The sequence below is a fragment of the Vicugna pacos genome, chromosome 11, assembly GCF_048564905.1.
Source record: "Vicugna pacos chromosome 11, VicPac4, whole genome shotgun sequence".
In the NCBI taxonomy this organism is placed as follows: domain Eukaryota; kingdom Metazoa; phylum Chordata; class Mammalia; order Artiodactyla; family Camelidae; genus Vicugna; species Vicugna pacos.
In genome coordinates this window covers 77,063,068-77,089,877 of record NC_132997.1, presented here as the reverse complement: position 1 = coordinate 77,089,877, position 26,810 = coordinate 77,063,068, and the positions used below count along the sequence as shown (strand labels likewise).

The following is a 26,810-nucleotide window of genomic DNA, read 5'->3' as shown; positions in this document are numbered from 1 at the left end:
AAGTTGGTCCTCAGAATTCTGCCAAAGGACAGGGCTCTGGAAGACCAAAGAGCTAAATGCCTACCCTTCCAACATTTCTGAAATCCCAGAACTTGTGTGTGATTAATGAATGTGTGATTAGGCACATCACCACCTCAACTGTTAAGTCTAACAGCAGTAGTACAAATATAACATAACATTTGGGTTCTTATGTCTATTTACTATTTATCTATTGATCAGATAAACATTCTTCATGTAATCTACAGTGAAAAATCCCCTTCTGTCCTTTTATATTCTATTGGTAGTCAACCGAAGTATAAATGTATATTTACTAAGAGTACAATACCATAATTATAAATGAAGATTATGAAACACAAGCAAAAACTATTAGAAATCAAAATATAAGTGAAGGCAATTATCTTAAGCCTGCCTCTGAAAATATGTAGAAAACATCTTTTTCAAGCAGTGTTCAGGAACTTCAGTATGTGGGATTATATAAATGAAACTACTTCAGTCACCACTGATGAAATCTGTAAGCATGAATTGAAGAGAATTTTTATCTCAGTCATTAGCAGAGGAAAAAAGTGCGGAACAGCTTAGTGGTAACACCACTACCAGTGGCCCCTTATACTGGCAGAGTTAGCCTAAAAATATTTTGTTTTTCTAATCACCTTGCTGCAGAAGTGATAATTTAGTCAGTGTTACAAATATGTAATACAGTGAGTTTAAGAGCAATCTCATGCCTGAGAAATCACTGTTCTTGTACTATAATGTCAAAATCCACTAAAATTTGATCACTAAAACCAGCAATATTGTAAAAAATTAAAAATAATACATATACTTCAAAATTATTCCTGTTATCCTAGAAGCTCCTTCTGTGATAGCAAGATATGATTTCAGCCTTGGCTGAAGACTGATTTTAATACTCCAGATCATTTGGTCAAAATGCAATAAATACACCTCTAAAAACCTAAAGAAGAACAAGTCAGAATTGTCTCTCTGTATTTCTGTTTTTTCATCTCTAAAAGTAATCACCGGGGGTGGGGGGTGGGGGGGGTAGAGGGTAGGGTATAGCTCAGTGTGTGCACAGCATGCACAAGGTCCTGGGTTCAATCCTGACTACCTCCATTAAAAATTAATGAATAAAAGCTTAATTACCTCCCTCTACCCTCAAAACAAAACAAGCAACCACTTTGTAAGAATGTGAATCAAAATGATTAAAAGCACATAGAACAGGGCATGGCACACAGTAAGTGTTCAATAAATGTTGGCTATTATTATCAGTATGTCCAATGTTTCTTACTGATTGTGAAAATCTGTAAAGTCCATTTTTCAAAGTTTGCAGTCATAGCAGGAAAAAACAAAGATACACCAGACTATTGTTAACAGTGGTATTTCTGGGGGCCTTTCATTTTCTGTGTTACACATTTCTATGGTATTTGAATTTTACACTGTTCTATTTTCTAGTTTTTTAACTATTCTTTTTAGAATACTTTAAGAATTACTCAATTAACAGTAGCTGTTTGTTATTATGTATTTTTTCCAACCAATAGATACTGAAAGTACAAATTAATATCATGTAGATGTCCTTGAAATTTGCTATTAAAAATCTTTGTATTTCAAATATTAAGAAACATTGTTTTGGGCCATGGTAACAGTTTCAAACTTAATACAAAGCATCTACAATATCAAGACCTCAGAGAGTTCACAATTCTAAGAATATAAGATTATGCTTCCTAATGTAGCCAAGGATTCAAAAGTAGAACAATGAATACCAATATGAGGAACACATTGTTAGGAACTCCTGAAGAAGGCAGAGGAGAATCAAGACAATCCACAGTTACATATACTAAATTCAAGAACTATTCTTTTTGAATGTAACTTTATGAGAAATTATTAGTTAATCTGAGACACAATTTACCTCTAAGAAGGAAACTGTACATTTAAACAAATATAAATAAAAAACAGTGCTATTAAAATGCAAATTCATTTAAAATTTTTAAATTTAAGTCTACCTGAAGCAGGTTCCCATGAATCAGAGGAGGATCTTTTTCTTGAGAAGTGTCCATTTTCCTATTAGCAAAATGAGATAAAATTAATTAGGAGTTGGGAGCAGTCAAGAATGTAAGCTTTTCTTCATAGTTCTTAAACACAGATTTCTATACTATAAAGCAAGCTCCAAATCTGGAGGTAAGTCCAAACTTCTATAATAACATATTCTGAATTCTTTTTTCACATGTAGATTTTTTAGTAACTCAAGGTTAATATTAGCACACTTTATTATTATTTTAATAAAGAAATAGTAAGTCTAATATTTGCCAATCAAATGGTTACAACTCACTCTTCAATACTTCTGTTTAGGTACTGACATACCACCAAACACTGAAATCTTATAAAAATGGACCAAGTGTTACTAACTTCTATTGATCATTAGTAAACCTCACTGGTAGAGGCACCAAATTCCTTGCAAATGAGCCCGAGTTTATAAATATACCTTTCAGCAATATAAAATGCAACCACCTCCGTTTACTCTTAGAATGTCAGAGTTTGGTTTATTTTTGGTCCATTTGGTTTTAAAATCCCACAGCATCAACATAGCACTTTGCTGATATCTTGTCTTCCTTTAGTTGCTTTTTGTAGAGAAGCTCTCTGAAACACATGTACTTAACAACTTGACTTTCCAGGGGAGAGGGCCAGCTTTTATGCTAATCTAAGCTTAGTCTATTCTCAAGAGAGAAGTTTGATGAGCCAAAGATGCATCTGGGTAGTTTTCTAAGACATCATATTCTAAGTTTTCTAAGATACTCAATTATTTAAGACATATATTACCTAAACCAGTGGTTCTCAAACTTTAAAGTGCGCCAGAATAACCCAGAAGGCTTGTTAATTGCAGATGGTTGGACTTAACCTCCACAATTTCTGGGTCAGTGAGTTTGGCTTGGGGTCTGAGAATCTGCATTTCTAACAAGTTCTCAGGTGATGCTGATGTTTCTAGTCCAGGGACCACATTTTGAAAACCTCTGTTCTAAACCGTTTCCTGCTGCTTCAGATGTTCCACTCCTCAAGAATCTCTTTTCAGTGCAGCTTAATTTAAAAACGACTATACTTGCCAAAAAAAAAAAAAATACTTACTTTCTTGATTAAAAAAGATCTTTGTTCCTGGTCGGAAAAAATTTAGGGCAAGACACACTGCTTTACTGAGGTTCAATGGACAGTTTGAGGAAAGTTAATGAAACTAGCTTCTACACAAATTGTGTATCAGTATTTCCTTAACAAAAGGCACCAGGATGATATTAACAATTATCAAGTATTTTTAGATTTAGTATTCTAAATATGATAAAGCAGTAGTAGTCAAGCTAATTTAGCAATTATTGCACATACCAGGTTTGAAAGATTACTGTTTCCAGATGTGACATCATTCTGTTTACTCTGTTCCTGACTTGGTTTACATTTTCGTCCTATACTAGAGGATTTTAAGGAAAGATTGCTTGCTTCTGAGAAAGAATTTTCTGAGTTGATTCTCTGCTCCATTTGCTCCCTTCTCAACTTCTTTAGTTCTCTTTCTCTGCAGTAAGAAGCTAGTGACAACTGGAACTTAGCTCCCAGTGGGCTTTCTCCTGGGTGGTGCCTGGATAGGCTGCTCCTGCTGCTAAGACTTCTGGAGCTGCTCTTGAAGATGTCAGCTTCTGTAACTGTGGCCTGCTTTTTAGAATCTGCACTGGTCTTGCCTCGATCTCCATCATTTTTCTCCCTGCTGTTTTCATGAATGAAATGTGACTTCCTTCCCTCTGGAGTCTGATGTTTTTTCTTCGTCTCTTTTGACAAGAGGTATGAAGGAGGAACATATTTTGTAACCGTCTTTGGACATTTGGTGGCCAGTGACACACAAGGCCGATGTGACTCATGTACACCACCACGATCTCTATGGTGCTCTTTAACACCTTTCATGAAAGCTTCTAAGATAGGGCTCTTTTCTGATGGCACACTTTTGGGTTTAGATCTTTTTGGTGAAGATAGTTTCCTTTCAAACTGCTCTGTCCCAGTGATGGACAATCCACTTCCTCCATATTTGATGCTCGATTTTTGTGGAGAATCCAACATATGTCTGTCTAAACAGCCAATTAAAACATATACACATTGTATATTATTAAAAATAACACAAACTATTACATTTAAAATATATATTTATTATAAATTATTAATATTTAAAATATTAAGCTACTACAAGTTTTCAAATTGTTATTTAGATGATACACATTTTATTGTGGGGGAATTAAGAATTTAAGACTTACTTTCATAAAGCTCCCTTTTGCTACATCATGTCAGCTCCCTATGGCTCTACTTAACAAAATAAGTTACTTTATTAGAGAATCAAAATAGTACACATTATGAACATTACTGCCTGGAATATTTTAAATGTAAGAAAGCATAACAGCAAAGAGTTTCTTCACGATGTTTAGAACTTGTTTATCTTTGTAAACAGAACTGCATCTTCACTGTATTTTCAATTTTGAATACCAGGTTTAGTAAAACTAATGAGTTTAGAGTAGATTTAAAAACTGAATTTGTCTCCCTTCCCAAAAGATCCCACAAAAAATGCAGTATACATACCTTGTTTTGAAGCTGGTTTGAAGAAATCTATAATTGACTGCTTCCTGAAAATAAAAGCATAACTAATATGGGATCACATTAGCAAATATTAAAACCTTAATAAACCAGATTAAGTGGAGAATACTAGATTTATAGACTATAGGCTGAATTTCACTATCTGGTTTAATCAAGTTCTGACAATGACAATAATGCTTTGCTGATTATAAAAAATTAAAAATATAATTCACTACTTCCTATAGGAAGAAATTTATAAAAGCAAAAAAAAAACTGAGGTTTACATAATCCATACTACTGATACAATTCTGGAGTGTGGATCCAAGGAATTGGTAGAGTGCTTCCTAAGACTGAAGTGCTTGCTGCTATATGTTAGAATAAAAGATCTTGAAGGGATCTGATTCTATTCCTTATTATATCCAGTGACAGATACAAAATAATGGTTAATAGATGTTTGCTGAATGAATAATGGAGATTACAAAAACTGAGTAAAACCCGAACAGACTCAACAAAAGTAGGTGGTAGAATGGCAAATATGGGTGATTTGGCTTGTCTGGAGAGGCAGCTGAAGAGTGTGCTGGGCAAAAGGCACAATGGATCAAGTAACTTTACACTACATCTACAGTTAGATGCTAATCTAAGTAACAGGAAAAACTGGAATGAGTCTTCACAACTAAGTAAGTAATGTTTCAAAATCTTAACTTTTTACTAAGAATTCTTAAGATATTTATAAAAATAATGCCTTGCCCTGGAAAAACAAAGAGAAAAGGAAGAAAGCTAAAGAATAACAAAAACCAAACTGTTTCAATTTTTAAGGCTTTCTGTACCCTACAACGGACACAAAGTGAACTAGGACCACATTACCAGAATATGTATTCTGGTTTGTTCATGTATTTAGAATTGTCAACAGCATAAAGAAGGATGTTATTATACATAGAGCAAAAAATTACTTTTCTGGTAAATTTTGCTAAAAACGTATTCATTTTACTGAAAAAGAATAAGCGGTAAATGAGTTTCTCTAAACATTTATCCACTATGAAGTTGGAATGCTCAGAGAAAACTTGAACAATCCAAGTCCCTTGAAGGTTAAGCTGCTTCTACATCTGTACACTTTACTGGTCACATTAGAATAGCAATGCCCATCTTTAATGGTTTACTGAGAGTCCACAATGTTTGTTTGAGATGTGGTAGAAAAGCTAAGTAGCTATGAAATGAATGAGTGACAGGCTAAGGAAGAATCTATGTATTTGTTTTCATAAAATAAATTATAGCAGGCAAATTAACTTCACGGAAGAGTAAAATAATAAATACTAGAGGTTCTGCAAAGGGAAGAAAGAAATGCCTTCAGTTATTGGTTGAGAAAAGAGAGATGAAAATGGACTAAAAAGCAGGTAAATAACTCAAAACAAGATAATACTAAAAGTTTTTACATTAATTACTAACTGTAACACTGTATCTCTTCCTTAAAATATTGTATCTTTTCGATTAATACACCTGAGAGAAAAATGGTTTTAGATAAAACATACAAAAAATTTGTAAAATAACCATGAATGTAACTTTCAAGGAGGAACAACTTCCTAAGTTCATATGCACAGAAAGGTCCATTACTTACTTATACTTTATAGCTAGGTTAAAAAATTGTAACAGCTCACAAACCCTTATCTGAAACTTTTGGGGCCAAATGTGCTTTAGAATTCTGAATTTACTGGATTTTATAAAGGGGGTAACGTGGATGCATTATGTAAAGCCCCCAGTGGGGTCCATAAGCAAACATTAATATTGCTCCAGCAAAACTTAAGAACAACAACACTTAACGGGATAGAGACCATCTATAGCCTTCTATCAGTTCTGGTCAGGTTTGGCTGCCAAGCAAGCAAGATGTGGTGCCAAACTTAACGGAAAACTTCCGGTTTTCATAGCTTATTCTGGCTTTCAGAATTAAGATAAGGGGTTGTGGACCTGAACCACAATATTAGAAAATAAATTTACTGTTAAACTGATGTTACAAGCTTTTAAACTTAAAATAAAAAAGACAGTACCAAGTGCGCAGAGAATTTAAACATATTTTATTGTCAGAGGATGTCATTTGACGAAACTCCCCATCTCATTACACAGCTCCCACAAAATCTTTACAAAAAACCGACCTCCTGGAGAGGTGTAAAGTTACTGAAGTTGAAAACACATCACATTTCAAATCCGTATGTTCTTTTAATTATGACTTATCGTGTGTACTGGACTATAAAGCAATTCGTGGAACGGTTTCCCTCATCACACCTTACATAATTTTACCCACAATATAAAAAAGGCTTATATTATTCAACCACTAAGATAAGTAGAACAGGCAACGTACAGAAAACCACTTAAATATGCATTTAGCAGTTAGGGCCCCGGGTCCAGCTAAAGTAAAGGACAAAAATCAAGTTCTACCTAAGGCAGGTTGTCCGTAGCCCTCCAGGCTGTGGTCACTGGACCGAGAACAGCGTCCCAACTACGGCAAAGGAGACTCGAACTCCCAGCAGCCCCCGCGCGGAGGCGGGGCGGGGGTTTGCCAGGCCCCGGAACGCGGAGGCCCGAGCTCGCGGAGGATGGCGGGAACTGGAAGAGCGGCCGTCCGCAGTCCTCCCTCATACCCTTGCCCCCGCGACCCGGCCCCTTCTCAAGCCCTCTGCACGGTACCTGTCCCCAGGACTCTCTGTTCTCTTTCCCGCTGCAGCAGGGGTGGTACTACCGGGTCTCAGATGACAGCGCGGGGGCGACGACCCCGGGGCTGGGGATGAGGGGAAACCTGGCCTAGCGGGCATGCAGCGCCTTGTCATGTCGGCGCCGCTGGCGACGGCGGCATGAGCTGTGGCTGGAGAAGTTGGGTGCGTGGTTGCCGTCTTGCTGCTGGGACTCAGGGAGGCTGTCGGAGCAGAGGTGGGCGGCACCCCCTTCTCTCTTCATGGCGGTTCTCTCTCTTCGGAAGTGACTCCGGTGTGAGCGGGAAGGAACCTGAGGACCAAGGGGGCGGGGCTTACTTGAAGCCTCGCATTCTGATTGGCTGGCACGGTGGTCATTCCAGTAATGGCGCAATAAAATGCCGCAGCCTCTCAGGGAAGGCGGGGTTTCAGGAAGGGGGAGGGGAGAAGGAAAACTGCCCCTCGTCACGTGCACGGGGGTGGGGGGGCGCCGCGGCGTCCCGGCCGCCTCGGCCTAGGCGGGTTCGCGGGGGCGGGAAGTCGCGGGCAGTCGAGGGTGCTGCGGCAGCTGGTGGCATCCGTCTTGAGGAGGGAGAAGGGCTAGGTTTGCAGAAGCAAACCCTAGCTGGCAGCTGCCCTCGGCGAGAATGGCCAACAGTTGGGTTTCCTGTGTGACACACTTGTGCTTCAGAAATCCCCAGCTGTTCATTGCATCGTCTCTGAATCTTAGGCCAGAGTACCCTGATGCTGTCACCATTTCCTTGGTAGTCTGCACAGCCCAATCTGAAGACATGTTCCTTCTGTGAGGTTCTTGTTAAGTACTGGGGCGGGGGTGGTGGTGTCCTTTTTCTCTTTTTAAGAAGGAAAGAGAAAAAACCAATTGAAATAAAGGTTGTTTTTATTTCACAGACGCATTTTGTTTCTCAGTTGCTGAAATGAGTTATCCATAACCAGATTCCTTGGGGATTTTTGAAAGGAACATAGAGTTAGCTTTCAACTACCCATGTTAAGTGTGGACAGCATAGGTAAGTGAAAACTGCCGGCAATCTCCAATCGTACTTTGCAAAGGGCTTGTGCTTTGGAGGCTGTTAGCCAGGGTTTTTGCTACAAATTGAGAGGCTGGTCAGAGCATCTCTGACCCTCAGTTTCCGCATCTGTAAAATGGGCATTCTACTTTTCTGGGTAATTATAAACCACAAAATGATAAGCAATGTAAATTGCACAGGTCAGAGCCTCTCATGTAATAAGTACTGGGCAAGTTAGTGTTCCCTTTCATTTATTCTTTAGACAGACTCTTAACACTTTACTACAAAATCGTCTAGAGACAGTCAAATATTGTTACAATAGCTATTACCAAAATATCAATCTCAAATATGTTCAAGCTTTAACTGGCAGGCCTGTTCAATCAACTGGATGGAACAAAATCTTAAATGACACTAAAGAATTTAGACAAGTCTTTAAAGTTTATTGTACTGAGATTTAACTGCTTTGGTAGCTAAGCATGCCTGACTGACCTGAAGTTTACCTCCTTCCCTTCCCTGTTAGCCCTCAGGAGGAAAAATGAGGAACAAAGTGGCTAACAAAGTGGCAAAATGGAGGGTAGGTGAACAGTGAACGTACAAGATCTCTCATTCATCCCCAAAGTATACATATATAGCTATACTACATAGTAGGGATGCAAGAAAGGAAATACTGAAGTAAGGGGCAATTTTCTGTTCCTAATAACTGAGAAGTTACTATACCTAGCATTGTTCCTCACATAAAAAAGAATACAATAGATGCTCCAAATGTGTTGAATGAATAGTGACTTATATATTTGTTTATTAAGGGTTTTTTACATGTGTTATTTCCAATCTCTTTTATTATTGCTTTCTGTTGGATGTTACTGCACTAGCAAGTTCCTGTTTCTATAACAGCACATCTACAAAACATTTAATCTGATTCATTTCATTGCATGCTCAGTCCATGAAATAGAGTAATGTGTAAAAACATGTTCTGCGAGATCAGTTAGTTGCTTTTCTTGGATTATAGTATTTGAATCATTCAGCCTCCAAGGTATCACTTTAAAATCTGTACTTATGCTACCAAACAATAGTTTTCAAATTTTCTTAATCTGAGCAACAGATTATGGAGTTAAGTGAGGCAAGAAATCCCTTGATCAATAAATGGAGATGGAGTCATAATGAAAACACCATTTAAAAAAAACTCTTCTTAACAGGGAGTAGTTATCTAAATCCTCAATAAGCATCAAGGCTTTTCTTTGTTTAAACTGTGTTTGAAAGTGATACAGATTTGGATTGCAGAGTGAAATATGCTGAACATACTAACCAGAACTGCTGGGAGCTTCCCTCCAGGTAGCATTGGGCAGTCCGTTATGTGTTTATATCCTCTTTCCTACTTTGAATTTCTCTCTCTCTCTCCCTACACATACATATGTACCACGTGGATGAGCACAGTTAATGTAATGGCTTTTTACATATTAATTTATAGTGGGCAGGAAATAGATGGCCTGGAAGCTATATGAGGTGAAAGGTGTTAAAGAGCTCAGGTATTTGCACACGAGAAGAATAGGGGAGAGAAAACCTGGGGTGGGGCTGGGGGAAAAGGATGATGAATAAAGTATACAAAACTGAGTTAGAGACTTAAGATAAAACTTCAGCCAGGGTTGGAAAAGTAATTTGGAGGAAAAGTAATTTGGCTGGATGATCATAAAAAGCCAGTTTGAGAAGATTTCTGGGTATGGGGATGAAGAGGCAAGGATGACAGGAATGGAGTGAATTCCAGGCATGAAGCTGCTATGGGGTAACCCCTCAGCTTAGTTTAGCACCCTGAATTGCTGAAGACAACAGGAGGAGAACAGACTGGCCTTGAGGGGAAGGGATGAGGCAGCTGCAGAAAAAATGTTACATGAACAACTGATCAAGTTTGCTAAAAGCATCAAGATAATGTGGGAGTCCTGAAAGGAGTGACAATACAGCTGATGCCAGAGATCCAAACAGTCACAAAAAGAGAAAACAATCTGGGGAGACTGGCTCACACAGTCCCTTAGCAAGCAGGGACGAAAGAACAAAAGGTCAGTGAGGTATGCAGAATGTTACTAACAAGCGGGGAATATAACTTTTGATTCTACAGTAATGACATACTTTTGCTCTGAGATTGTTACACTCTGGAATAAACTCCAAGGCTCTTGTTGGAGGGTACTCTAGGGTAGGCTGAGAGACAAAGATGGGTTTGCTGTAGAGCTGCCTGCTGGTGGCCAAGAATGTGTGGGGAGGGGAGAGTGGAGGGTGACCTGTGAAGGGGGATGAGGAACAGATTCAGAAAAACAGGAAATAATTAACTTGAAAGCCTGACAGAGAAAGAAAGACCACGTGATGATCTGAAGATGGAGGGCGAGCTCCAATGTCTCTAGAACTGCACAAATCACTTTGCAAATAGATGCTGAACTCAAAACTGCCCAACAAGTGCTTGGAAATAGCCCTGGCTTGGTTTTAAGGGGCTGCTGCAGAAAAGCCAAATGTAACATCATATAATGCCATGTCGTGAAACTTAAACTTCCTGGGAGCAATTAGTAAGACTCTGCAGAAGCAGATCTAATGTTAAGGAAAGTAGTAAGTTTCTTATAATTTCATTATGGAATGGTGCAAGATAATATTTTCCGCACTTTAGGATACAAGTAACATATTTGTAATTTTTGACATACCTGAATATTTCCTATACTAATGTTTACTTAACATTTTTCTGTAAATCACTTTTTAAACTTAAATACATTAATTTTAGAAGGAAACTTAAAATCACTTCCACTCGTGGAAAATCAGCATCATTTGGAAAGGGATAACTTTCCAAATGGAAGTTAACCATAAAAGCTAATAACTAACTAACTAGAAAAAAATCTCCACATTTCTTCTAGAGACATCTTGTTTACTAATCGTGGTAGGCATATATAGTATTTGTACATCCGAAATATAAGAGACTGCTTGGGAAATAATGGTTTTGGGGACTCCAGCTTGGAATCAGTTTTTCACACTTGGTTAGTAACTCATTAGAGGGTTTGAAACTGATGTAATGAGTCACAGACCACACTGGAAAAAAGAGAGAGAGTCAATGGAATAGAGAGGATTGTTACACTGAGCATAGTATATGAGTACGTGTTGTTTTGGAAGAATTTTACTTGTTTAATCGTACATAGGTATCTTATAGGGCTGTGATGTAAAAGGTGTTTCTGTGGACCCTATTGTGGGTGGGAGTGTTTGAAAGTTGCTGCTATAATCTGTGTTCATACTTCACACTTCTGTGTATCGGTGGCACTGAACAGCAGAAAAGATGTGGGGAAAGATAGGCTTCCTTGGTCACTTCTGCAGGTGGAGAGGATGGGAAGACATAACTTGAGCTCTTCTTATGCTCTTTTAAGATCATACCCTTCAGGAGTGGGGGAGACTTTCTCCAAAGAAGCTTTCTTTTACCTTTCCCAGGCTATAATAACTTAAAGATGGAGAGGAGGGGCTGAGGTGGCCCTATCAGATTGCTCCTTGTCCTCAGTAATCTAGGGACTACGAGGGAGAGAAGGGAGAATGATGCAAGAGAGACAGAAAGATCTTATATCCCTTGTCCAATCTGTCCCTCACGTAAAACCCTACCACCCTGGAAAGGAGAGAATCTCTTGAGGATAGTACATTTGATCTCACACTCTTGCAATGCTTTTTTCAGAATTCAACATACCTATCATGACCCATCAGGCCTTTCTTTACAGGGCTCTGACCTGTCTGTTCCACTACCACTGTCCTTACACTATAAACTTCCACAGCGCGAAGCTACTGAGCCCTCTATGCCAGGCCTGATAAGATGGCCTCCTGAAGGAACCATCCTCATCTCCTTTTAGCTCCCAAAGAGTTTTTTTTTTTTCCAAAGATGGAGGGCAGCATTTAAAAATCAAGAGATTTTACACAAAATTCTAGATTTCTGGCTTCAAGAAGTACAAAGAAGGGTCTCACATTTATGTGTACAGGGGCCAGGTAGGTAATATAATTACATGAATCAGGTCAGTTCAAGGCCCCCGCAGGCTGCGTGGCCATACAACATGAATGCTGAGGCAGCAATATTATGGAGTAGTTTAGCTGAACTCTCAACACTTGTAAACAATATAAATGGGTATAGAATAATCTCTAAGATATATTAAATGAAAAATTAAGTTGCAGAACAGTGTATGCTACAGTGTATACATATCACTGCTTATATCAATGAAAGGGGTTATTGGCTGTATACGCCAAGCCTACCTCTGCAAGGATGCTGTGCTTTCCAAAAGACTTCCTAACTGCAGCATAATATTCTACTGTATGGATGTGCCACTGTTTACTTATCTGGTCCCCCATTGCTGGACTAGTTAGTTCCTTTTCAGCCTTATACTACGGGCAATGATGCAACAAATACTTTTATACATCTACTTTTGTTAACATAGAAGAATATCTGTAAGATACATTGGGAAGGGAATTGCTGGGTCAAAGGATATGTACATTTTATATACACTTATATATATTTATTTTGGGGGAAGGTAATTAGATTTATTTATTTATTTATTTTAATGGAGGTACTGGGGATTGAACCCAGGACCTTATGCATGCTAAACATGTCCTCTACCACTGAGCTATTCCCTTCCCCCTACATTTTATATTTTTAATAGATGTCATCCATTGGTTCTTTTAAGTATCTAACTGGAACATAGGTAAAGAAGCTAATACCAGCAGTTGCCTCTGGAGAGAGGTTTTTTCCTATTTGTGAAATTTGTTTTTTACCAGGTGCACATGTTACTTTTCCAAAGAAACTTCTATCATCTATCTATCTATCTATCTATCTATCTATCTATCTATCTATCTATCTACCTACCTACCTACCTACCTACCTACCACCCAATAAAAGAATCAATGGTTTTAGAGGAGAAGTTACACTGTGTTACACTAATCGTTTTCCATGAAGACCTCCACTATTTCTGTGAACCTTTGCTCATTTCTCCTTCACCTCCCTTCTGTAAGACCTTGCCACTGACACCCCTGTCCTTACTGGCCCCTTGTGGGCAACGTGGAGGACATTAAGTTATGTTGCCTGATCAGGGATTTGGTAGAACAAATGTTTGTTGCTGGGTTCTCAAACTCAACGTGTCTTTTTTTTTTTTCTTTTTTCTTTTTTTTTGGTCACACATTTGCCTTTATTGTGAGTAGCAGGTGGGATACTTCCAGCAATAGTAAAAAAAAAAAATTAACTTACAAAAGCAAGGATTCATTGAAGCTGCCTGGTTGGAACCCTTGGGAGCTCATACGTAGATGCTGACCTAGAGCAGCAGAAAGAGGACGCAAAGCCCATGAAGAGTGAAGCCACCAAAGAGATGAGCTCTTTGCAGATATCCTGAGTATACTTGGTGGAGGTGACCTCATGTATGAAGAACCAGGCAGTGAAGAACATGCCAGTGGCCAACAGCACCACGGTCAGATGGGGAAAGACAGCTGGGTTCACTGGACTAGTGTATCTGCTCATAGCCTCAAGCTCCATTTTGCTGGGCACAGGGTAATCTGCCGCTCTGCCTCAATGTGTCTTAAATATAACTCATTATCTTCCCTCCCTGACTTCCAAATTTGATGTTCTATCCTCCTGTATTTCTTATCTTGGTGAATGGTGTCAGCATCTCCTCTCACCTGTCACTCAAGCCAGAAACCTGGGAGTCCTACTAATCTCTCCCTTCTGTCACCCTTAGCCCCCACCTGTTATGTCACCAAATCTTAGTGATTTTGCACTCTAAATATCATTTGTATCGTTTCTTCTCTCTTAAAAATAGATGTACACACACACACACATATCTGTATCTGATTCATTTTAGAAATGTAAAAGATATAGACAAATACAAAGAATAATATTACAAACACATATTCACCACTCTGAACTCACAACTGTTACAGTTTTAACCAGTTACTCCTCTTTTCTGGTTTTCTTTATTTTTTATATTAAAACATTACAAAAGTAGCTAAGTCTCTTCATTGACCCAGTTTAATTCCCTTCTCCCAACTACTGTGGTCTTCAAGTCTACAAGTTCTCCAAGCCTATGATTCCTCATTTTTTACATATATGTATATTTAATCATAAAGAATATATAGGATTATTTTGTATATGTTTTTTAAAGATATGCACACATGTACATTTTATTTATGTATGCAGTTCATATGCATACATTTTATTTGTTCATTACAGACAATGCTGTCACAGACATCTCTGTATATGTGTCTTTGTGCCCATGTGCAGGATTTCTATGGGTTATATATTCAAAAGGGAAATTGCTGGGTCATAGGGCATTTGCATTATCAAGTTTATTGTATGCTGCCAAATTGCTTTCTATAAATGGCTGAATTAATTTACAGTCCCACTAGCAATATATGAGAGCACTGTTTTCCTCATGTCTGCTCAAATATTTGATATTGTCATCCTTTTTTATTTTTGCTAATTTAAAAGGTGAAAGTGGTTTCTTACTGTTTTATTTTGCATTCCCTTAACTATTAGGTTGGGTATCTCTTCACACCTTGTCGGGTTGGGACATTTGGATTCTTCTTTTGTTAATTGCCTATTTCTATATTTCACCCATTTTATAAGCTCTTGTATTTTTCTTTAGTTTGTAGAATTTTGAAAAATACATATTTTGAATACTCAAAAATCCTTTCCATCTTTCCTCTGCACCCTGATATAGGTCCTAATCGTCCCTTGCAAAGTCTCTTGCAACAGCTTCCAAATTGGTCTCTCCGACTTCAGTTTGCCCTTCTTCATTCCAACTTCCACACTGCAGCCTGAACAATCTTTCTAACCAGCAAATCTGAGAATGCCACTCCCAAATTCATTACTTACAGGGAAACAAAGCAGCACAAAAATATCGTCAACAAAAACAATCACCAAATAAACCAATTTTAAAGCCCTAAATCTACAACTAAACTCTCTGGCATGCCATACCAGGTACTCCACGATCCAATCCTTCTCTGCTTGTGTGAGGCCATCACGCTGTTCCTCTCCTTTTACCCACGTATTAGAACAATGGTATTGGCCATTCTTCGAACATATCAGCCTCACTTGTGCTTCTGGGGTTTTGTGCACTCCATTTGTACTGCTATGTTGTCCTCCTAGAAAAATTTCCTTGACATCCCTAAGGAGACCTGGTTGCTCCTTGTTCAACCCTTTTTTGCATTATAATCTTTATGTCTCTGGATTGAAATGATTTATTGTCTATATGTCTTCTCTCGAGATTGGAAGCTTCAGTAGGACAGGGTTCTGTCTGTTGGCCTCAAGAAGCAGTATAGCAGAGTGGTCAGGCGTACGGGCTCTGAAGCCGGATTGCCTGGGTTTGAATCTGAGCTCTGTTACTGTTTGGGGAGTTACTTAGTTTCTCCATGCCTCAGATTCCTCATTTGTAATGGGGAAGTAATGGTACATCTCTCACTGGCTTGTATTAAATCAGTTAATAAATATAAAGTGCTTATAATAGTGTCCAGTATATAGAAGGTGCTCAATAAAGATTAATTCTGATTACCCCTATTCATTAACAATCCATTACTAATACCCAGTATTTATTCATTGTAGGCACCTGGTTATCTTTGCATGGATGGCTTGTCCACCTGTTCTGGATGTCTTAATGCTATTTTCAGAATTAGGACTGAGAATGTTGAAACACCTATCCACTGTCTTTGGGGTGTTATATTCTCCATGTGGCTTGCTCTGACAGCTGGTCATTTCCCCCAGTCTGTCCCCTGCCTAGTCCTAACTTCCTCCAATTTCCTGACACAGGGTCAATTCCTCAGAAGGAGATTCCTAGGGCAAGAGAATATACTTGGTGTACAAGCAGTGCTGGCCTAGGTGACACATGGGTGTCCCCCTAACTTAAATTTCAGGGGCAACTCCCACTGTTCACTTAATCCTGGCTTGAGTCTTGGTCAGTAGTGACTCTGTCTTCCCCTCTTCTTTCTCCAGCTCATCCATCCCAGGCACATAGCTACCATACCAGGAATAACTGGAGGCATTAGAAAAATACATTACATTAAACGAGTCTGAGAACATTCTTTGCATTTTAAAAACCAGTGCTATTTCCACTCTAGTCCTCTCCAAGCCACTCACCAAATCTGCACTTTCCCTCTTCTCTTCACCCTTGAAGCAGGCTTCAGTCTGTGGTCTCAACATGTGGTAAATCCAAACCATCCGTTCCAAGACTCCTCCAGAATCTAGTTGTCCATGTTGGGGCCTCAGATGGTCTTTATCGTAATGTTCTTTTTCTGAACTCTTTCAAGCACAAAATTCTCACTTTGTGTTCTTATGACCAGAACAGAAACAAACGTTTCCTGGGTAGATGGGAGCAGGAAAATATGCTTTGTTTTTGTTTTGTAGAGCACAGCCTAGAAGTGCCATGCCTGATTTTCTAGAGGCCCTTAGTTGTTGCTGACTTAAATCACAAATGAAAAATTCAGATTTGGACAGGTGTGAAAGTCAAGGGCCCACCCTGGGGGATTCTGGGTGTCTCCAATTCAGCAGAACAAATGGCAAAACAACAGGTGTCCACAGATGTACTGACCCATGAGACACTCATACCCAAAGCTTATTTTGGGATTGAATTCTCTCATTGAAATCTGCCCCCTCTTTGTGCGGCCTCCATCACCCACTCTGCAGGGCTCAGGAAATTATGCATTCTGCTGGCCTTATGTTATAGGTACCAGGAGGATATGTGTGACTCACTCAGAATTAGCTGGCTTTAGGACTCAAAGTTCTGACATTTTCAAGCTGTTTATTAGTCATAGAATGTTGCAGCCTACCTACAGACGTTGCATAATAATGAAAAACTATGGTTGGAGCAAACACTCAGGGTGACCATAAATGACAGGACAGAGACCTGTTGAATCAGGAACCCAGTCATGTGTCCTCAGCACCACAAAGTGTTGTCTTGCAAGAAGACATTTGCAGACTTGGAAAGAAGGAATACGATGGAAAAAAGAAGTCATATGGATGACTTCCCTAATTTGGGAATCAGAAATGCGGTTGGCAAACTTTGGAAATTAGGCTTTTCATTTACTGTTTCTTAAGGTAGACAGAAACCAAAGCCAGGAACTACTAAAGTAAAAACATCGTAAGCTTTGTACCACTCCACAGCTTTTCTTGATGTTATTCTGTGTTTCTTGGAGTGATGGCACAAAACAAGTAAAACCCAACAGGCCTGTGTGCTAGTCATCAAGCACCAGCAAAACAGGGAGCTTAGGGACCTACATGCTACTCCTTAGCCAGGCTTAGGATGGGTGGTGGAATGGCAGCCTCTGAAGGAGAGGGAAGCAGGTTGAATACCTGGGTCTGCAGCAAAGGAAAAAGAGGAGAGCTTTGGGTGAGGTATACAGTGGCGGGGAGCAGTTGGCCTGAGATAAGACTGAGCAGAGCAGCAGCAATTTCATGTATGAACAAAGATTGCTCATACCAATGTTGTCTGTAATAGAAAATTAGTAACAACCCAAGTGACCATCAATAGGGGATTGCTAAATGAATTATGGACCACCTTTACTGTGGAATACCATTCAGCCATTAAAAAGAATGAAGAGGATATAATTGTGCTGAAATAAAAAGATGCCTGAGATATGTTTAGTAAAAAAACAAAGTACATAACAGTATATATATATAAAATCCTATTTCTATATGTTATTTCTTTTTTTCTTGAGAGCAGATAATTGAGCTTATTTATTTTAATTATTATTTTTTAATGGAGGTACTGGGGATTGAACACAGAACCTCATGCATGCTAAGCATGTGCTCTACCACTTGAGCTATACCCTCCCCTCTACTATTTCCTTTAAAGGTTAGGCATGTAATATGTATTTGCATTTTTTGTATGTATAGACAATGTCTGGAAGAAAATACATAAAAAAAAATTAGCAGTGCCCCTGCTTCCCCTCTCTGGAATTGAGACTTAAAGGGATTGTCAGGGAATTGTTATTTTCAACTTGATCATTTAAATTCTATTGGAAAGTTTTAGAAAACATTCATAATTAAAAAAAAACTGTTTTTTGTAAAGCTTTTGAGGGTTTCAGCCAAGCAAGTTTCAGGATTTACAATTTTGGAGAAACTGTCTCTCAATTTGAATTTCAAATAGGAATATGGACTGTAGTTTCCTGATTTCTTCCTTTATCCAGGATGTTGGATAAAAATTGCAGTTTTAGGGTATGTTCTTTTCATTGACATGTGGAATATTTACAATGACCATGTTCTAAGTCACAGCAGGATTCAACAGGATGCCAAAGAACTGATAGAAGATAAATAACAGTCTCAGTCCACAATGTACTGCAATTAGAAATCAGTAACAAAAGTACCGTATTTAAGTAATAGTTTAATAACCAAATTAAAATTAAGGTGTAATCCAATTCTAAATTCTGTAAGAGTGATAATGTATAACAAAAACCTCTGTTAATGAATTTTGTCAGATTTTTACCTTCACTCTTAATTATGATGAGGATATTCTCTGCTCCTAAGTTGAACTCCACTGTGACTAAATGAACAAGTCAATCTATTTATTTATATCTCACCTCTTTCCATGAAGGTTTAAAGGCAGTTCAGTTGCTTGTGAACTCAATTCTGAATCTGGAGGAACTGTCTGTCAGTGGTTATAACGCTAGTGTATTAAAGCTGTGAAATTCCACCAAGATTCTAACACTTGGCTACAGGCACCAGCGGCTGAAGGATCATGTTTTTCTCTGGAGAAGAGCCCACACCTGCCAGTCACAATAATGTTTAGACACTGACATGAACAGATGCCCAAGATATATCTTACATGAAAAAGAAAAACAAGTTGCAAGACAATGTGTATTATATGTAGTATTAGATGACCTAATGTACAAACCAGGTGGATGGTTGGGGTGCTAGGGAAGCAAAAAAAAAAAAACAATTTTGAAAGAATATATAGATACACGTTTTTTAAAGTACTGAAATAATAATTAAAGAAAAAATAAAAATGTTAACCTCCATATGTTGTTTTGCTGTTCAGTACTTTTTATTTTGAATGAACCTTGGACAGAGTAGGGGACACCATAACCATTTTCAGGCTTAGGGTTGACTAAGTTCTAAGTCTGGCCATGATTTTATGATACTGATTTTGTAAAACTTTACATATATGTGCATATATAGTAAATGTTCATATATGCAGGGAAAGCAATCTGAGTAAATATACCTCTAATTAAAAGTGGTTATTTCTGAAGGATAGAATTTTAGTTTCTCCATTATACATTTCTGTAACTTTTGACATTTTTATAGTGAGTATGCTTTCTTTTGTAATCAGGAAAACAATGAAGATTAAAAACAAAATAAAATGAATTTATTTTAGGCAGCAGGCAGTTAGGCCTTGTCTGGGAATATCACTCATCAGTTGTTGTGGTTGTGTGGTCTTACCACTCCTTTTTAACTCCTGAGATACTGCTGCCAAACTCAGATATGAAATCTTTCCCACAAGCCCAGCTCGAAGGCTCGTCCTTATTCACTGCAATTTCCCATGACTTCTTTGTGACCTTCTGCTGCCACCTCTGATCTCTGGCCACACTCTACCTGTCCCCTTGTCCCGCTGGTCTCGGTGAGCATTCATCTATTAAGATTCCCAACTCTGTTTTTTTCTTTTCCCACTTGGCTTGATCCCCTAGGGTTCACATCACTGCAGATTTTCTAATAAAACCCTATTTCTTTTTCCTATGTAAACAGGCCTTGTGTGTGATTCATAACTTTACGTAAATGCTCTGGCAAGCTGGAGGCATGTAATATGTGATCCATTCAAGATATGAAGCACAGTTAGTTCTTAAAGCTGTGCTTGAATGGGAGATGGCTGACACCAGGTGAAGGATGGGCACCAGTTTCCTGGCAGTCTAGGGATGAAGGCTAAACCACTGCAAGAGAGCGCAAGACGAGAGATGGCTAGTTGGGCTGTGAGGGGGATAGTGTTTCCGGAGAAGAAGGTATGGGGTGGTGTTGAGGGGTTTTGACAGATGAAAGACTTCTTTGGGTGGAGAATTCATCAGGGTCTGAAGCTTCCTGAAGATAAAGTCTATTGGGGGCAAGTGGGATTTACTGAGCTTTAGCTAATCCTTGGTTTAGAGACACTCAGATTACCTGTCTGGCTTATTTGGTGTGTTATACATAAACAAAACCCAGCAAAAGAGAGGTGAGAGAGCAGAACTCCTCTCAGGTGGAAGGACCCTTCCCCAAGGTAAAGCTGATTGCAAGTCAGAGTAGGTCTTGCTTGGTGAATAGTTGGCCACCCAAAGAGAGAGGCTCTGGGAGAGAAAGACTGGGAGCGGGAATGAAAGGGGATGGAGGTATCCCCGTGAGTACTTCCAGTTACTATATGAGAAAAGAGTCAAGGGCCAGGCCCAGGCACCAAACCTGGTGACTCCTGTGTGATTCTTAACTGTTTGTGGCTTCCCCAATTGTGGTGTTTATGTCTTCCCATATCTGTTTCCATGGTGATTAGCAGTAAACCAGTAGCAGTAAAGCAGCAAAAGTTTTAAAATGAAACGGGTTTGTCTTTGGGGGCAGCAAGGATGGGGGAGCTGGGAAGGCTGGCAATGGCCTCTCTCCAAGGAGACAAAAGCCCGCTGGTCCCCAGGGCCCACTGTGAGAAGGTGGAGGAGACCCCGACCCGGCAGCAAGCTTGTGCCAAGAGGGCCTTAGTGAAAAAAAAACCTCTCCCCTAGGGGATTTTCTTGCCCCTCCCCTCACTGTACTTATCCATCTATTGTTGCACTATTGTTTAACACTTAATAGGAGAAAATAAATTGCCCTGTGACTATTTCTTTTTATACTTCCGGCTAGAATGAACTCATGACTCACATATTCCTATATTCTTAAAAGCCTATTACAGAACTGGGTATGTATCAGAGGCTCAATATGTCTTTATTTTTGTAAATTAAAAGTAATTTTACTTTTATATAGATACATAATGCACAAGTGTGCTCTTTTTGTTTACTCTTTTTTCCTGGTGCTGCCTGCCTCCTCTTATGTTTTTATGACCATACATAAATAGAATACACACACACACACATATCTTTTTTTGTCAATAGATATTTTACAAAAGTATTATTATGTCATCTTAAACACTCTCCTGCCTCTTGCTTTTCTTCCCCAGTAATACCTCTTGGAAATCTACCAAGTAAACTTCTATGGGACAATCATTCTTTCTAATGGCTGTATAATACTCCAAGGTGTGGCTGTGTTATAATTCATTCAAAGTAGGGTTGTGCTAGAGCCCCCAGCTTTCTTTCTAGAGCTGATAGTTCATATGTCTTCTGATCCTGGCATTCATGATGACAGGCTGGTAGCTTGAAACTAGGTATGGTGGAAATATTTACATGATAGGAATCTGCCAAAGCTACAAATTAGGGCTTTTTCCTGGTTTTAACTAGCAAACCACTGATCTCTATTAGTGGGTTTTAGTTTGTTTCTAGTTTTTTTTTTTCCCCTGGGGTGGAGGTATGGGTGGAGAATGGCCAGTAAAAACAAATAATGCTGATACACAAACACACACACACACACACACACGTATATACCTATATCTATCTCATTATGTACTGGTGTTTTCATATCTATGGGATGTAAGAGGAGGATTGATGGATCAAAGAGAATATGTATTTCCAGTTTCAAAAGATGTTGCCTGATTATAAAGGATTGTAGAAACGTACATTTCTACAAAGCAATGTAAAAACTTTTTTCTGTGCATCCTTGCCAGCAATGGAAATTAGCCTCATTTTAATTTTTGCTAGTTTGAAAGGTATAAAATAATATCTCATTGTACTTTAATTTGCGTCTCTTTGAATGCTAATCATTTTGAGCTTTTTTCCTAAGCATATTGACCATTTAAATATGCTTTTTTTTGTGGAGTGCTTTCTAACAGCTTTTGCTCATTTTTCTATTGGGTCTCCTTCTTGTCCACTTATAAAACCTTTTTGTTTATTGTTGTTTTTAATTATTCATCTGTCCTGTATATTAGGAATATTTCCCCCCAAATGTATTGTTTGTCTTTTGATTTTATTGCCATACAAAGCTTTTTTTTTTTTTTATAGTTACAAGGTAAAATATGTCTATATTTCTTTTATAGCCTCTGGATTCCAGTTTCGGTTTACCAAGTTCCCCCCTCCCTGCCCCACTGCCTCTGTATCGAACAAGTAGCCTCCTAAATTTTCAAGATTGTTATTGTCTTATTTTTTACATTTGTCTTTAATCTATATGAAATTTATATTTGTATGTGGTATAAAATAGGAGTCTGGTTTTATTTTCTTGCAGATGGAAGTTGTCTTGGCACCATTTATTAAATAATCCATCCTTTTTCATGGAATTGAAACTGTGTCATATAGTAAATTCTCATATATACACACTTGGTCTATTTCTGGGTTCTCTATTTTATTCCGAATATACATTTATCTATTCCCATGCCAATAATGAATTGATTTAATTACAGTGGTTTTATAGTACATTCTGATCTCTGGTAAGACAAATCTCCCCCTTTTTCTTTCTCATGTTTTTATTTGCCATTCTAACGCATTTATTTTTCTGTATAAATTTAAGACCATTTTATTCATTTTACCCCCAGTCAAAACTTTCTTGTTATCTAATTACAATTGCATCAAATGTGTACATTAATTTTGGAAAAAAATGACATTTCTATCAATATTGTTTTCAAAGATATTTACTGAGTACCTGCTTTGTGACAAGCTCTGGGAATAGAACAGCGAAGACAGACATGGTCTCAGCCTTTCTGAGTTCAGGTTATTTTTTAAATAAATAAACAGCCCAGCAATTCCACTTTTGGGTATATAGCCAACAGAAATGAGTGCTAACATCCACCAAAAGACATGCAGAAGAATACTCATGGCAGCTTAATACACAACAGAAAAAATGCTGCAAGTAACACAAATGTCCCTACAGTAGAATGGATAAATAGACAAGAACAGAGATGACTCTCACAGATGTTATGTTGTGCATAACAAGATGGACACAAAAGAGTACCTACTCTATGATCCCATTTATGTGAAGTTCAAAAACAGGCAGATCTTATCCAGAGATGGGGTAGAACAGTGGCTACTTTCAGGGGATGGTTGCATGCTGATGACGTGGGGACACAGGGAAACTTCTGGGGTGGTGGTAATGCTTTACATTGGATCTGACCAGTGATTACACGACTACTTATATACTTTCATCAAGCCATATGTTATGCATTATCCACCTCACTGTTTATAAGAATACTTCAATTAAAACAAAAAAGAATAAAAGGGAACTTCATCCTCACAGAACTGCCTTCCTGCCCTGCAGGTGCCTAGGGTGAGCAGCCATCTGCCCACTTCTGTCTTCTGCTTTCTCCATTGCTAAAAAACTGAATTTTCCAGTGCTTTCCAGGCGGGGCTCTTGCAGTCTTGAAGTGCCTGCAGCTGCTGTTCACTTCGTGATTTTCCAGCTCCCTCCCCCTCTTCCAAAAAATACATCAAAAAAAAAAAAAAAAAAAAAAACCTCTTGATGGAATACAGTACAGTATTGTGGAAAAGCAGCAGACCTGGACCAGCCAGCTCAAATGCCCTCTCCCCCACTGGTCAATAAGAAACTCTGAATTTTTGTACCTTACCCCCAAAAGAGTTATAAAGTTCAGTAAGTGCCTGGAAAGCAGGCAAGACTCTGCAATGCAATCTGGATCACCCATTACCAATTTGCTTTGCTCACCCACCGTAGTGGCTGGGCCTTATGCTTCCTAGGGGAAAATGAGCAGTTTGAATGCCTGCCCCCTCCTCCCCTCTCCCATCTAACCCACTCTCCTCCCTTTGTTCTCCATGAATAGTTCCCCGATGTGGGGGTGCCAGTATTTGCAGCTCTTTGGGGAGAAAACTTTGAGCCCAACTTGGGGTTTCACATGTTACCCCAAGATTGTAAGCATCGGATGCAGCCTGCAGCAGTTACAAAAAGCAGATTACCACGCAGTGCTTCTGAGTTGCAGTTCGTGCCATTTTGTATTTCCGCCTTCTAGGGTAGTGACTCACTGCTTTCCAGTTCAATGTGGGGACATGTCCCACGGTGTCGACTGCCTGATGCTCCTTGAGGACATTCCTAACTCACCACTCACCAAGTTATTAGAAATCTAAGTCTGAAATCACTAATCCCCAAATAGCCTCTATTCTCTCAACCGCTGGCTTCCTTGCTTTGATTTTATGCACAGTAGTTCTAAACTCAAGGCCAAAAATTCTACCCCATGCCGAGCCACTTTCAAAGGAGAACCAATATGCTAAGACTAGAGGGGAATTTGAATAGCGGCTAATTGTCAGTTTGTCTAGTGAAAAAAGCTTCCTCTCTCCCCTGAGCGGGCTGGTTATTTGTTAAAGTTTGCTGGGGTTTTGGAGCACCTCGCTGTTAGGGGCAGCTCAGACTCAGCACTTTTAATTATTAATCAGGTCAAAGGCTGATGACAATTTTTCTTCTCTTTAGGGGAAGGTCTTGCAAGTTCACAGGAGGGGATGACCAAGCCCTCGTCCTGTGATGGGTGGAAAGGAGGGATGAGGGGAGCGATTCATGCCAGACCAGTCCCGAGTTCTTAATGGTTCCTTGCCCTAGACAGACTGTGTTCGAAAGTTGCTTAATCTGTCTCTGGATTGATTTTAAGTGAATATAGGTCTTTATTCTTTCTGGGGGCAGGGGGCGGTTGTGGCTTTCTGAGCTGAACAAATTCCAGACTTGGCAGCATGCAAGAAAGCATATCCTGCTGCACCCTTGCAAACTGGAGGGCGAGAAAGGTGCTGTCCTCTTCCAGTATGTCTATTTGGGGGCATCAGCTCGCTCGGCGTTGGGGTCGGGTGCACACCTTTTTGCTTCAGCAAACTTTGGGAAATGCACAAGGCTTTTCCAGTTTGGGTTTGTAACGTTTCCAGATGGGCTGCCTCTCTTCCTGCCCTGCCTCCCACACATCTCTCCTGGTCTCTCTGGGTCTGCGTTCTCTTTTTTGGCCTGAGACCCAGGCTGACAAGATTCAGAAAGTTCTCCCTTCTATCTGCCTTTCAGTCAGCCATTCTACACTATTCCAACAGGCTCTGCCTCCCACCCCTGTTGCTAGGCAGATTCCCCTGTTGCTAGGCCACCAGTGCTTTTCCCCTGCCTCAAAAAGAGGCACACATTCCCGTTGACCCACTCAACCGTCCACGCACCCAGCCACACGCTGACAAAACAAGTCGGTCCTAAACACCTACTATGTGTGAACACCCGTACCCAATGTAGAACAGTTCCAAAAGGAAGAAGAGGCAGCAAACCCAGGGATGTCAGAGATAGGGGTGACCAGTTGTCCCAAGGATGGTGATCAGTCTGTCTTCTGGGAGGTTTCTCAGGGAATAACCATTAACCTGAAGACTTTTCTCTGGTCCAGGGTCTAAGCCTCAGCCTTACAGGTTCAGAAAACTCACTTCGTGTGCAACTAGAAACAGATCCTTGTCCTGGTAGCAAAAGCATATTAATCAGGCTTGAAAGACTGATGCCTAAAACCAGAATGTGAATTCATTAATTTATAATAAATCTGTCACTTGCAGCTAGGACGCTCCTATAGGCATCACTGTCTCTCTGAGGTGGCAGACTTTTCTGGAAATGATGGCATCACTAAAGGATACTGGAGAGTTGACATGGAGCACCATTTTGCAGAAGAAAGGAAGTGTATTTATATATCTATATCTACATTTTAATCTATTTTTAACATTCTTACTATATGCCAGGCAAAATGCTACATGTTTTACAGACATAATTCTATTAATTCCTCCCATCAGCCATGAGAGGGAGCTACAAACACTCATCCCTATTTCACAGAAAGAAAGCAGTTCAGGGTTAAATTGTTTAACTGAGATCATCCAGCTAATAGGTGACAAAACCAGGGTTGGAACCCAAAGCCCGTGGTTGGACTAATAAAGCTCAACTACCTGGCAATGTTGGGATGACAAATTAGCTTGGGGGAGAGTTGGATAATGGATGCTGAGGTGCTGATGAATCAGCCAGATGAAAATTTCCTTTAAGTGATGGGACCTTTGGAAATGGATCTCTGCTGAGCCTAGATCTTGCGATGGAAATGAGACACACCATCCAATATATGCTTCCTCTTCTGGGAGAGCTTCTCAATTTTTCTTGCTAGAGGATAAATATTTGTGCTTTTTAACTCCACTGAAGTGACAGAATGCAGGAAGCTCACCTGGGCTGGGTAGGCATCTGAACGGGCTAGGACAGGGCACCCTAGGGAGCTGCCAGGGTTAGAAGCGCAGAGGAGAAAGGCTCCTGCGTTAGTGGCTTCACCACCATCTTGCCAGAAGGCCATTAACCCAATAGGCCCAGCACCTAAGCAGACCAAGAGACCAAGATCTTAACTTTGAGGACAGGTAGAAGCAGCCTTGGGGAGAAGGTGTTATTCATTGAGCTCCCTGGAAGGTGCAGCCTGAAGCCAGTGTAAGGAGGAGGAGACATGGAAGTGCTTTCCTTGTCCAGGGGCCTGGTTAGGGGTCCCTACAAAGAGCA

The 26,810-nt window shown here is 39.5% G+C and overlaps 2 protein-coding genes and 1 long non-coding RNA gene across 5 annotated transcripts in view; 1 reads left to right on the top strand and 2 right to left on the bottom strand.

The window, feature by feature from the left end:
• Window positions 1-7,564, bottom strand: part of SLF2 (SMC5-SMC6 complex localization factor 2) — a 39,924-nt gene extending 32,360 nt beyond the window's left edge. Inside the window, exons 1-4 of one of the 3 annotated variants that reach the window (XM_006210508.4) lie at window positions 7,261-7,564; window positions 4,591-4,634; window positions 3,361-4,088; window positions 1,995-2,052 (exon numbers count right to left, since the gene is read on the bottom strand). In XM_006210508.4, coding sequence (XP_006210570.1) covers window positions 1,995-2,052; window positions 3,361-4,088; window positions 4,591-4,634; window positions 7,261-7,400 — 970 coding nt within the window. In that variant the 5' untranslated portion in view covers window positions 7,401-7,564. Of the gene's footprint in view, window positions 1-1,994; window positions 2,053-3,360; window positions 4,089-4,590; window positions 4,635-7,011; window positions 7,198-7,260 lie in introns of those variants that run through there. The other 2 variants (XM_031682720.2, XM_072971767.1) reach the window with 2 other exon arrangements.
• LOC140699392 (uncharacterized) lies at window positions 7,455-8,861 on the top strand. Its single transcript, XR_012077546.1, has 3 exons — window positions 7,455-8,064; window positions 8,172-8,287; window positions 8,808-8,861. It is a non-coding gene; the product is annotated as an uncharacterized lncRNA (long non-coding RNA).
• A 4,705-nt stretch (window positions 8,862-13,566) lies between these two features.
• Window positions 13,567-13,802, bottom strand: LOC102530909 (dolichyl-diphosphooligosaccharide--protein glycosyltransferase subunit TMEM258-like). Its single transcript, XM_072971768.1, is given in 2 exon segments — window positions 13,567-13,607; window positions 13,610-13,802. Coding segments are annotated over 2 exon segments (234 nt in total).
• Between the last annotated feature and the right edge of the window lie 13,008 nt (window positions 13,803-26,810).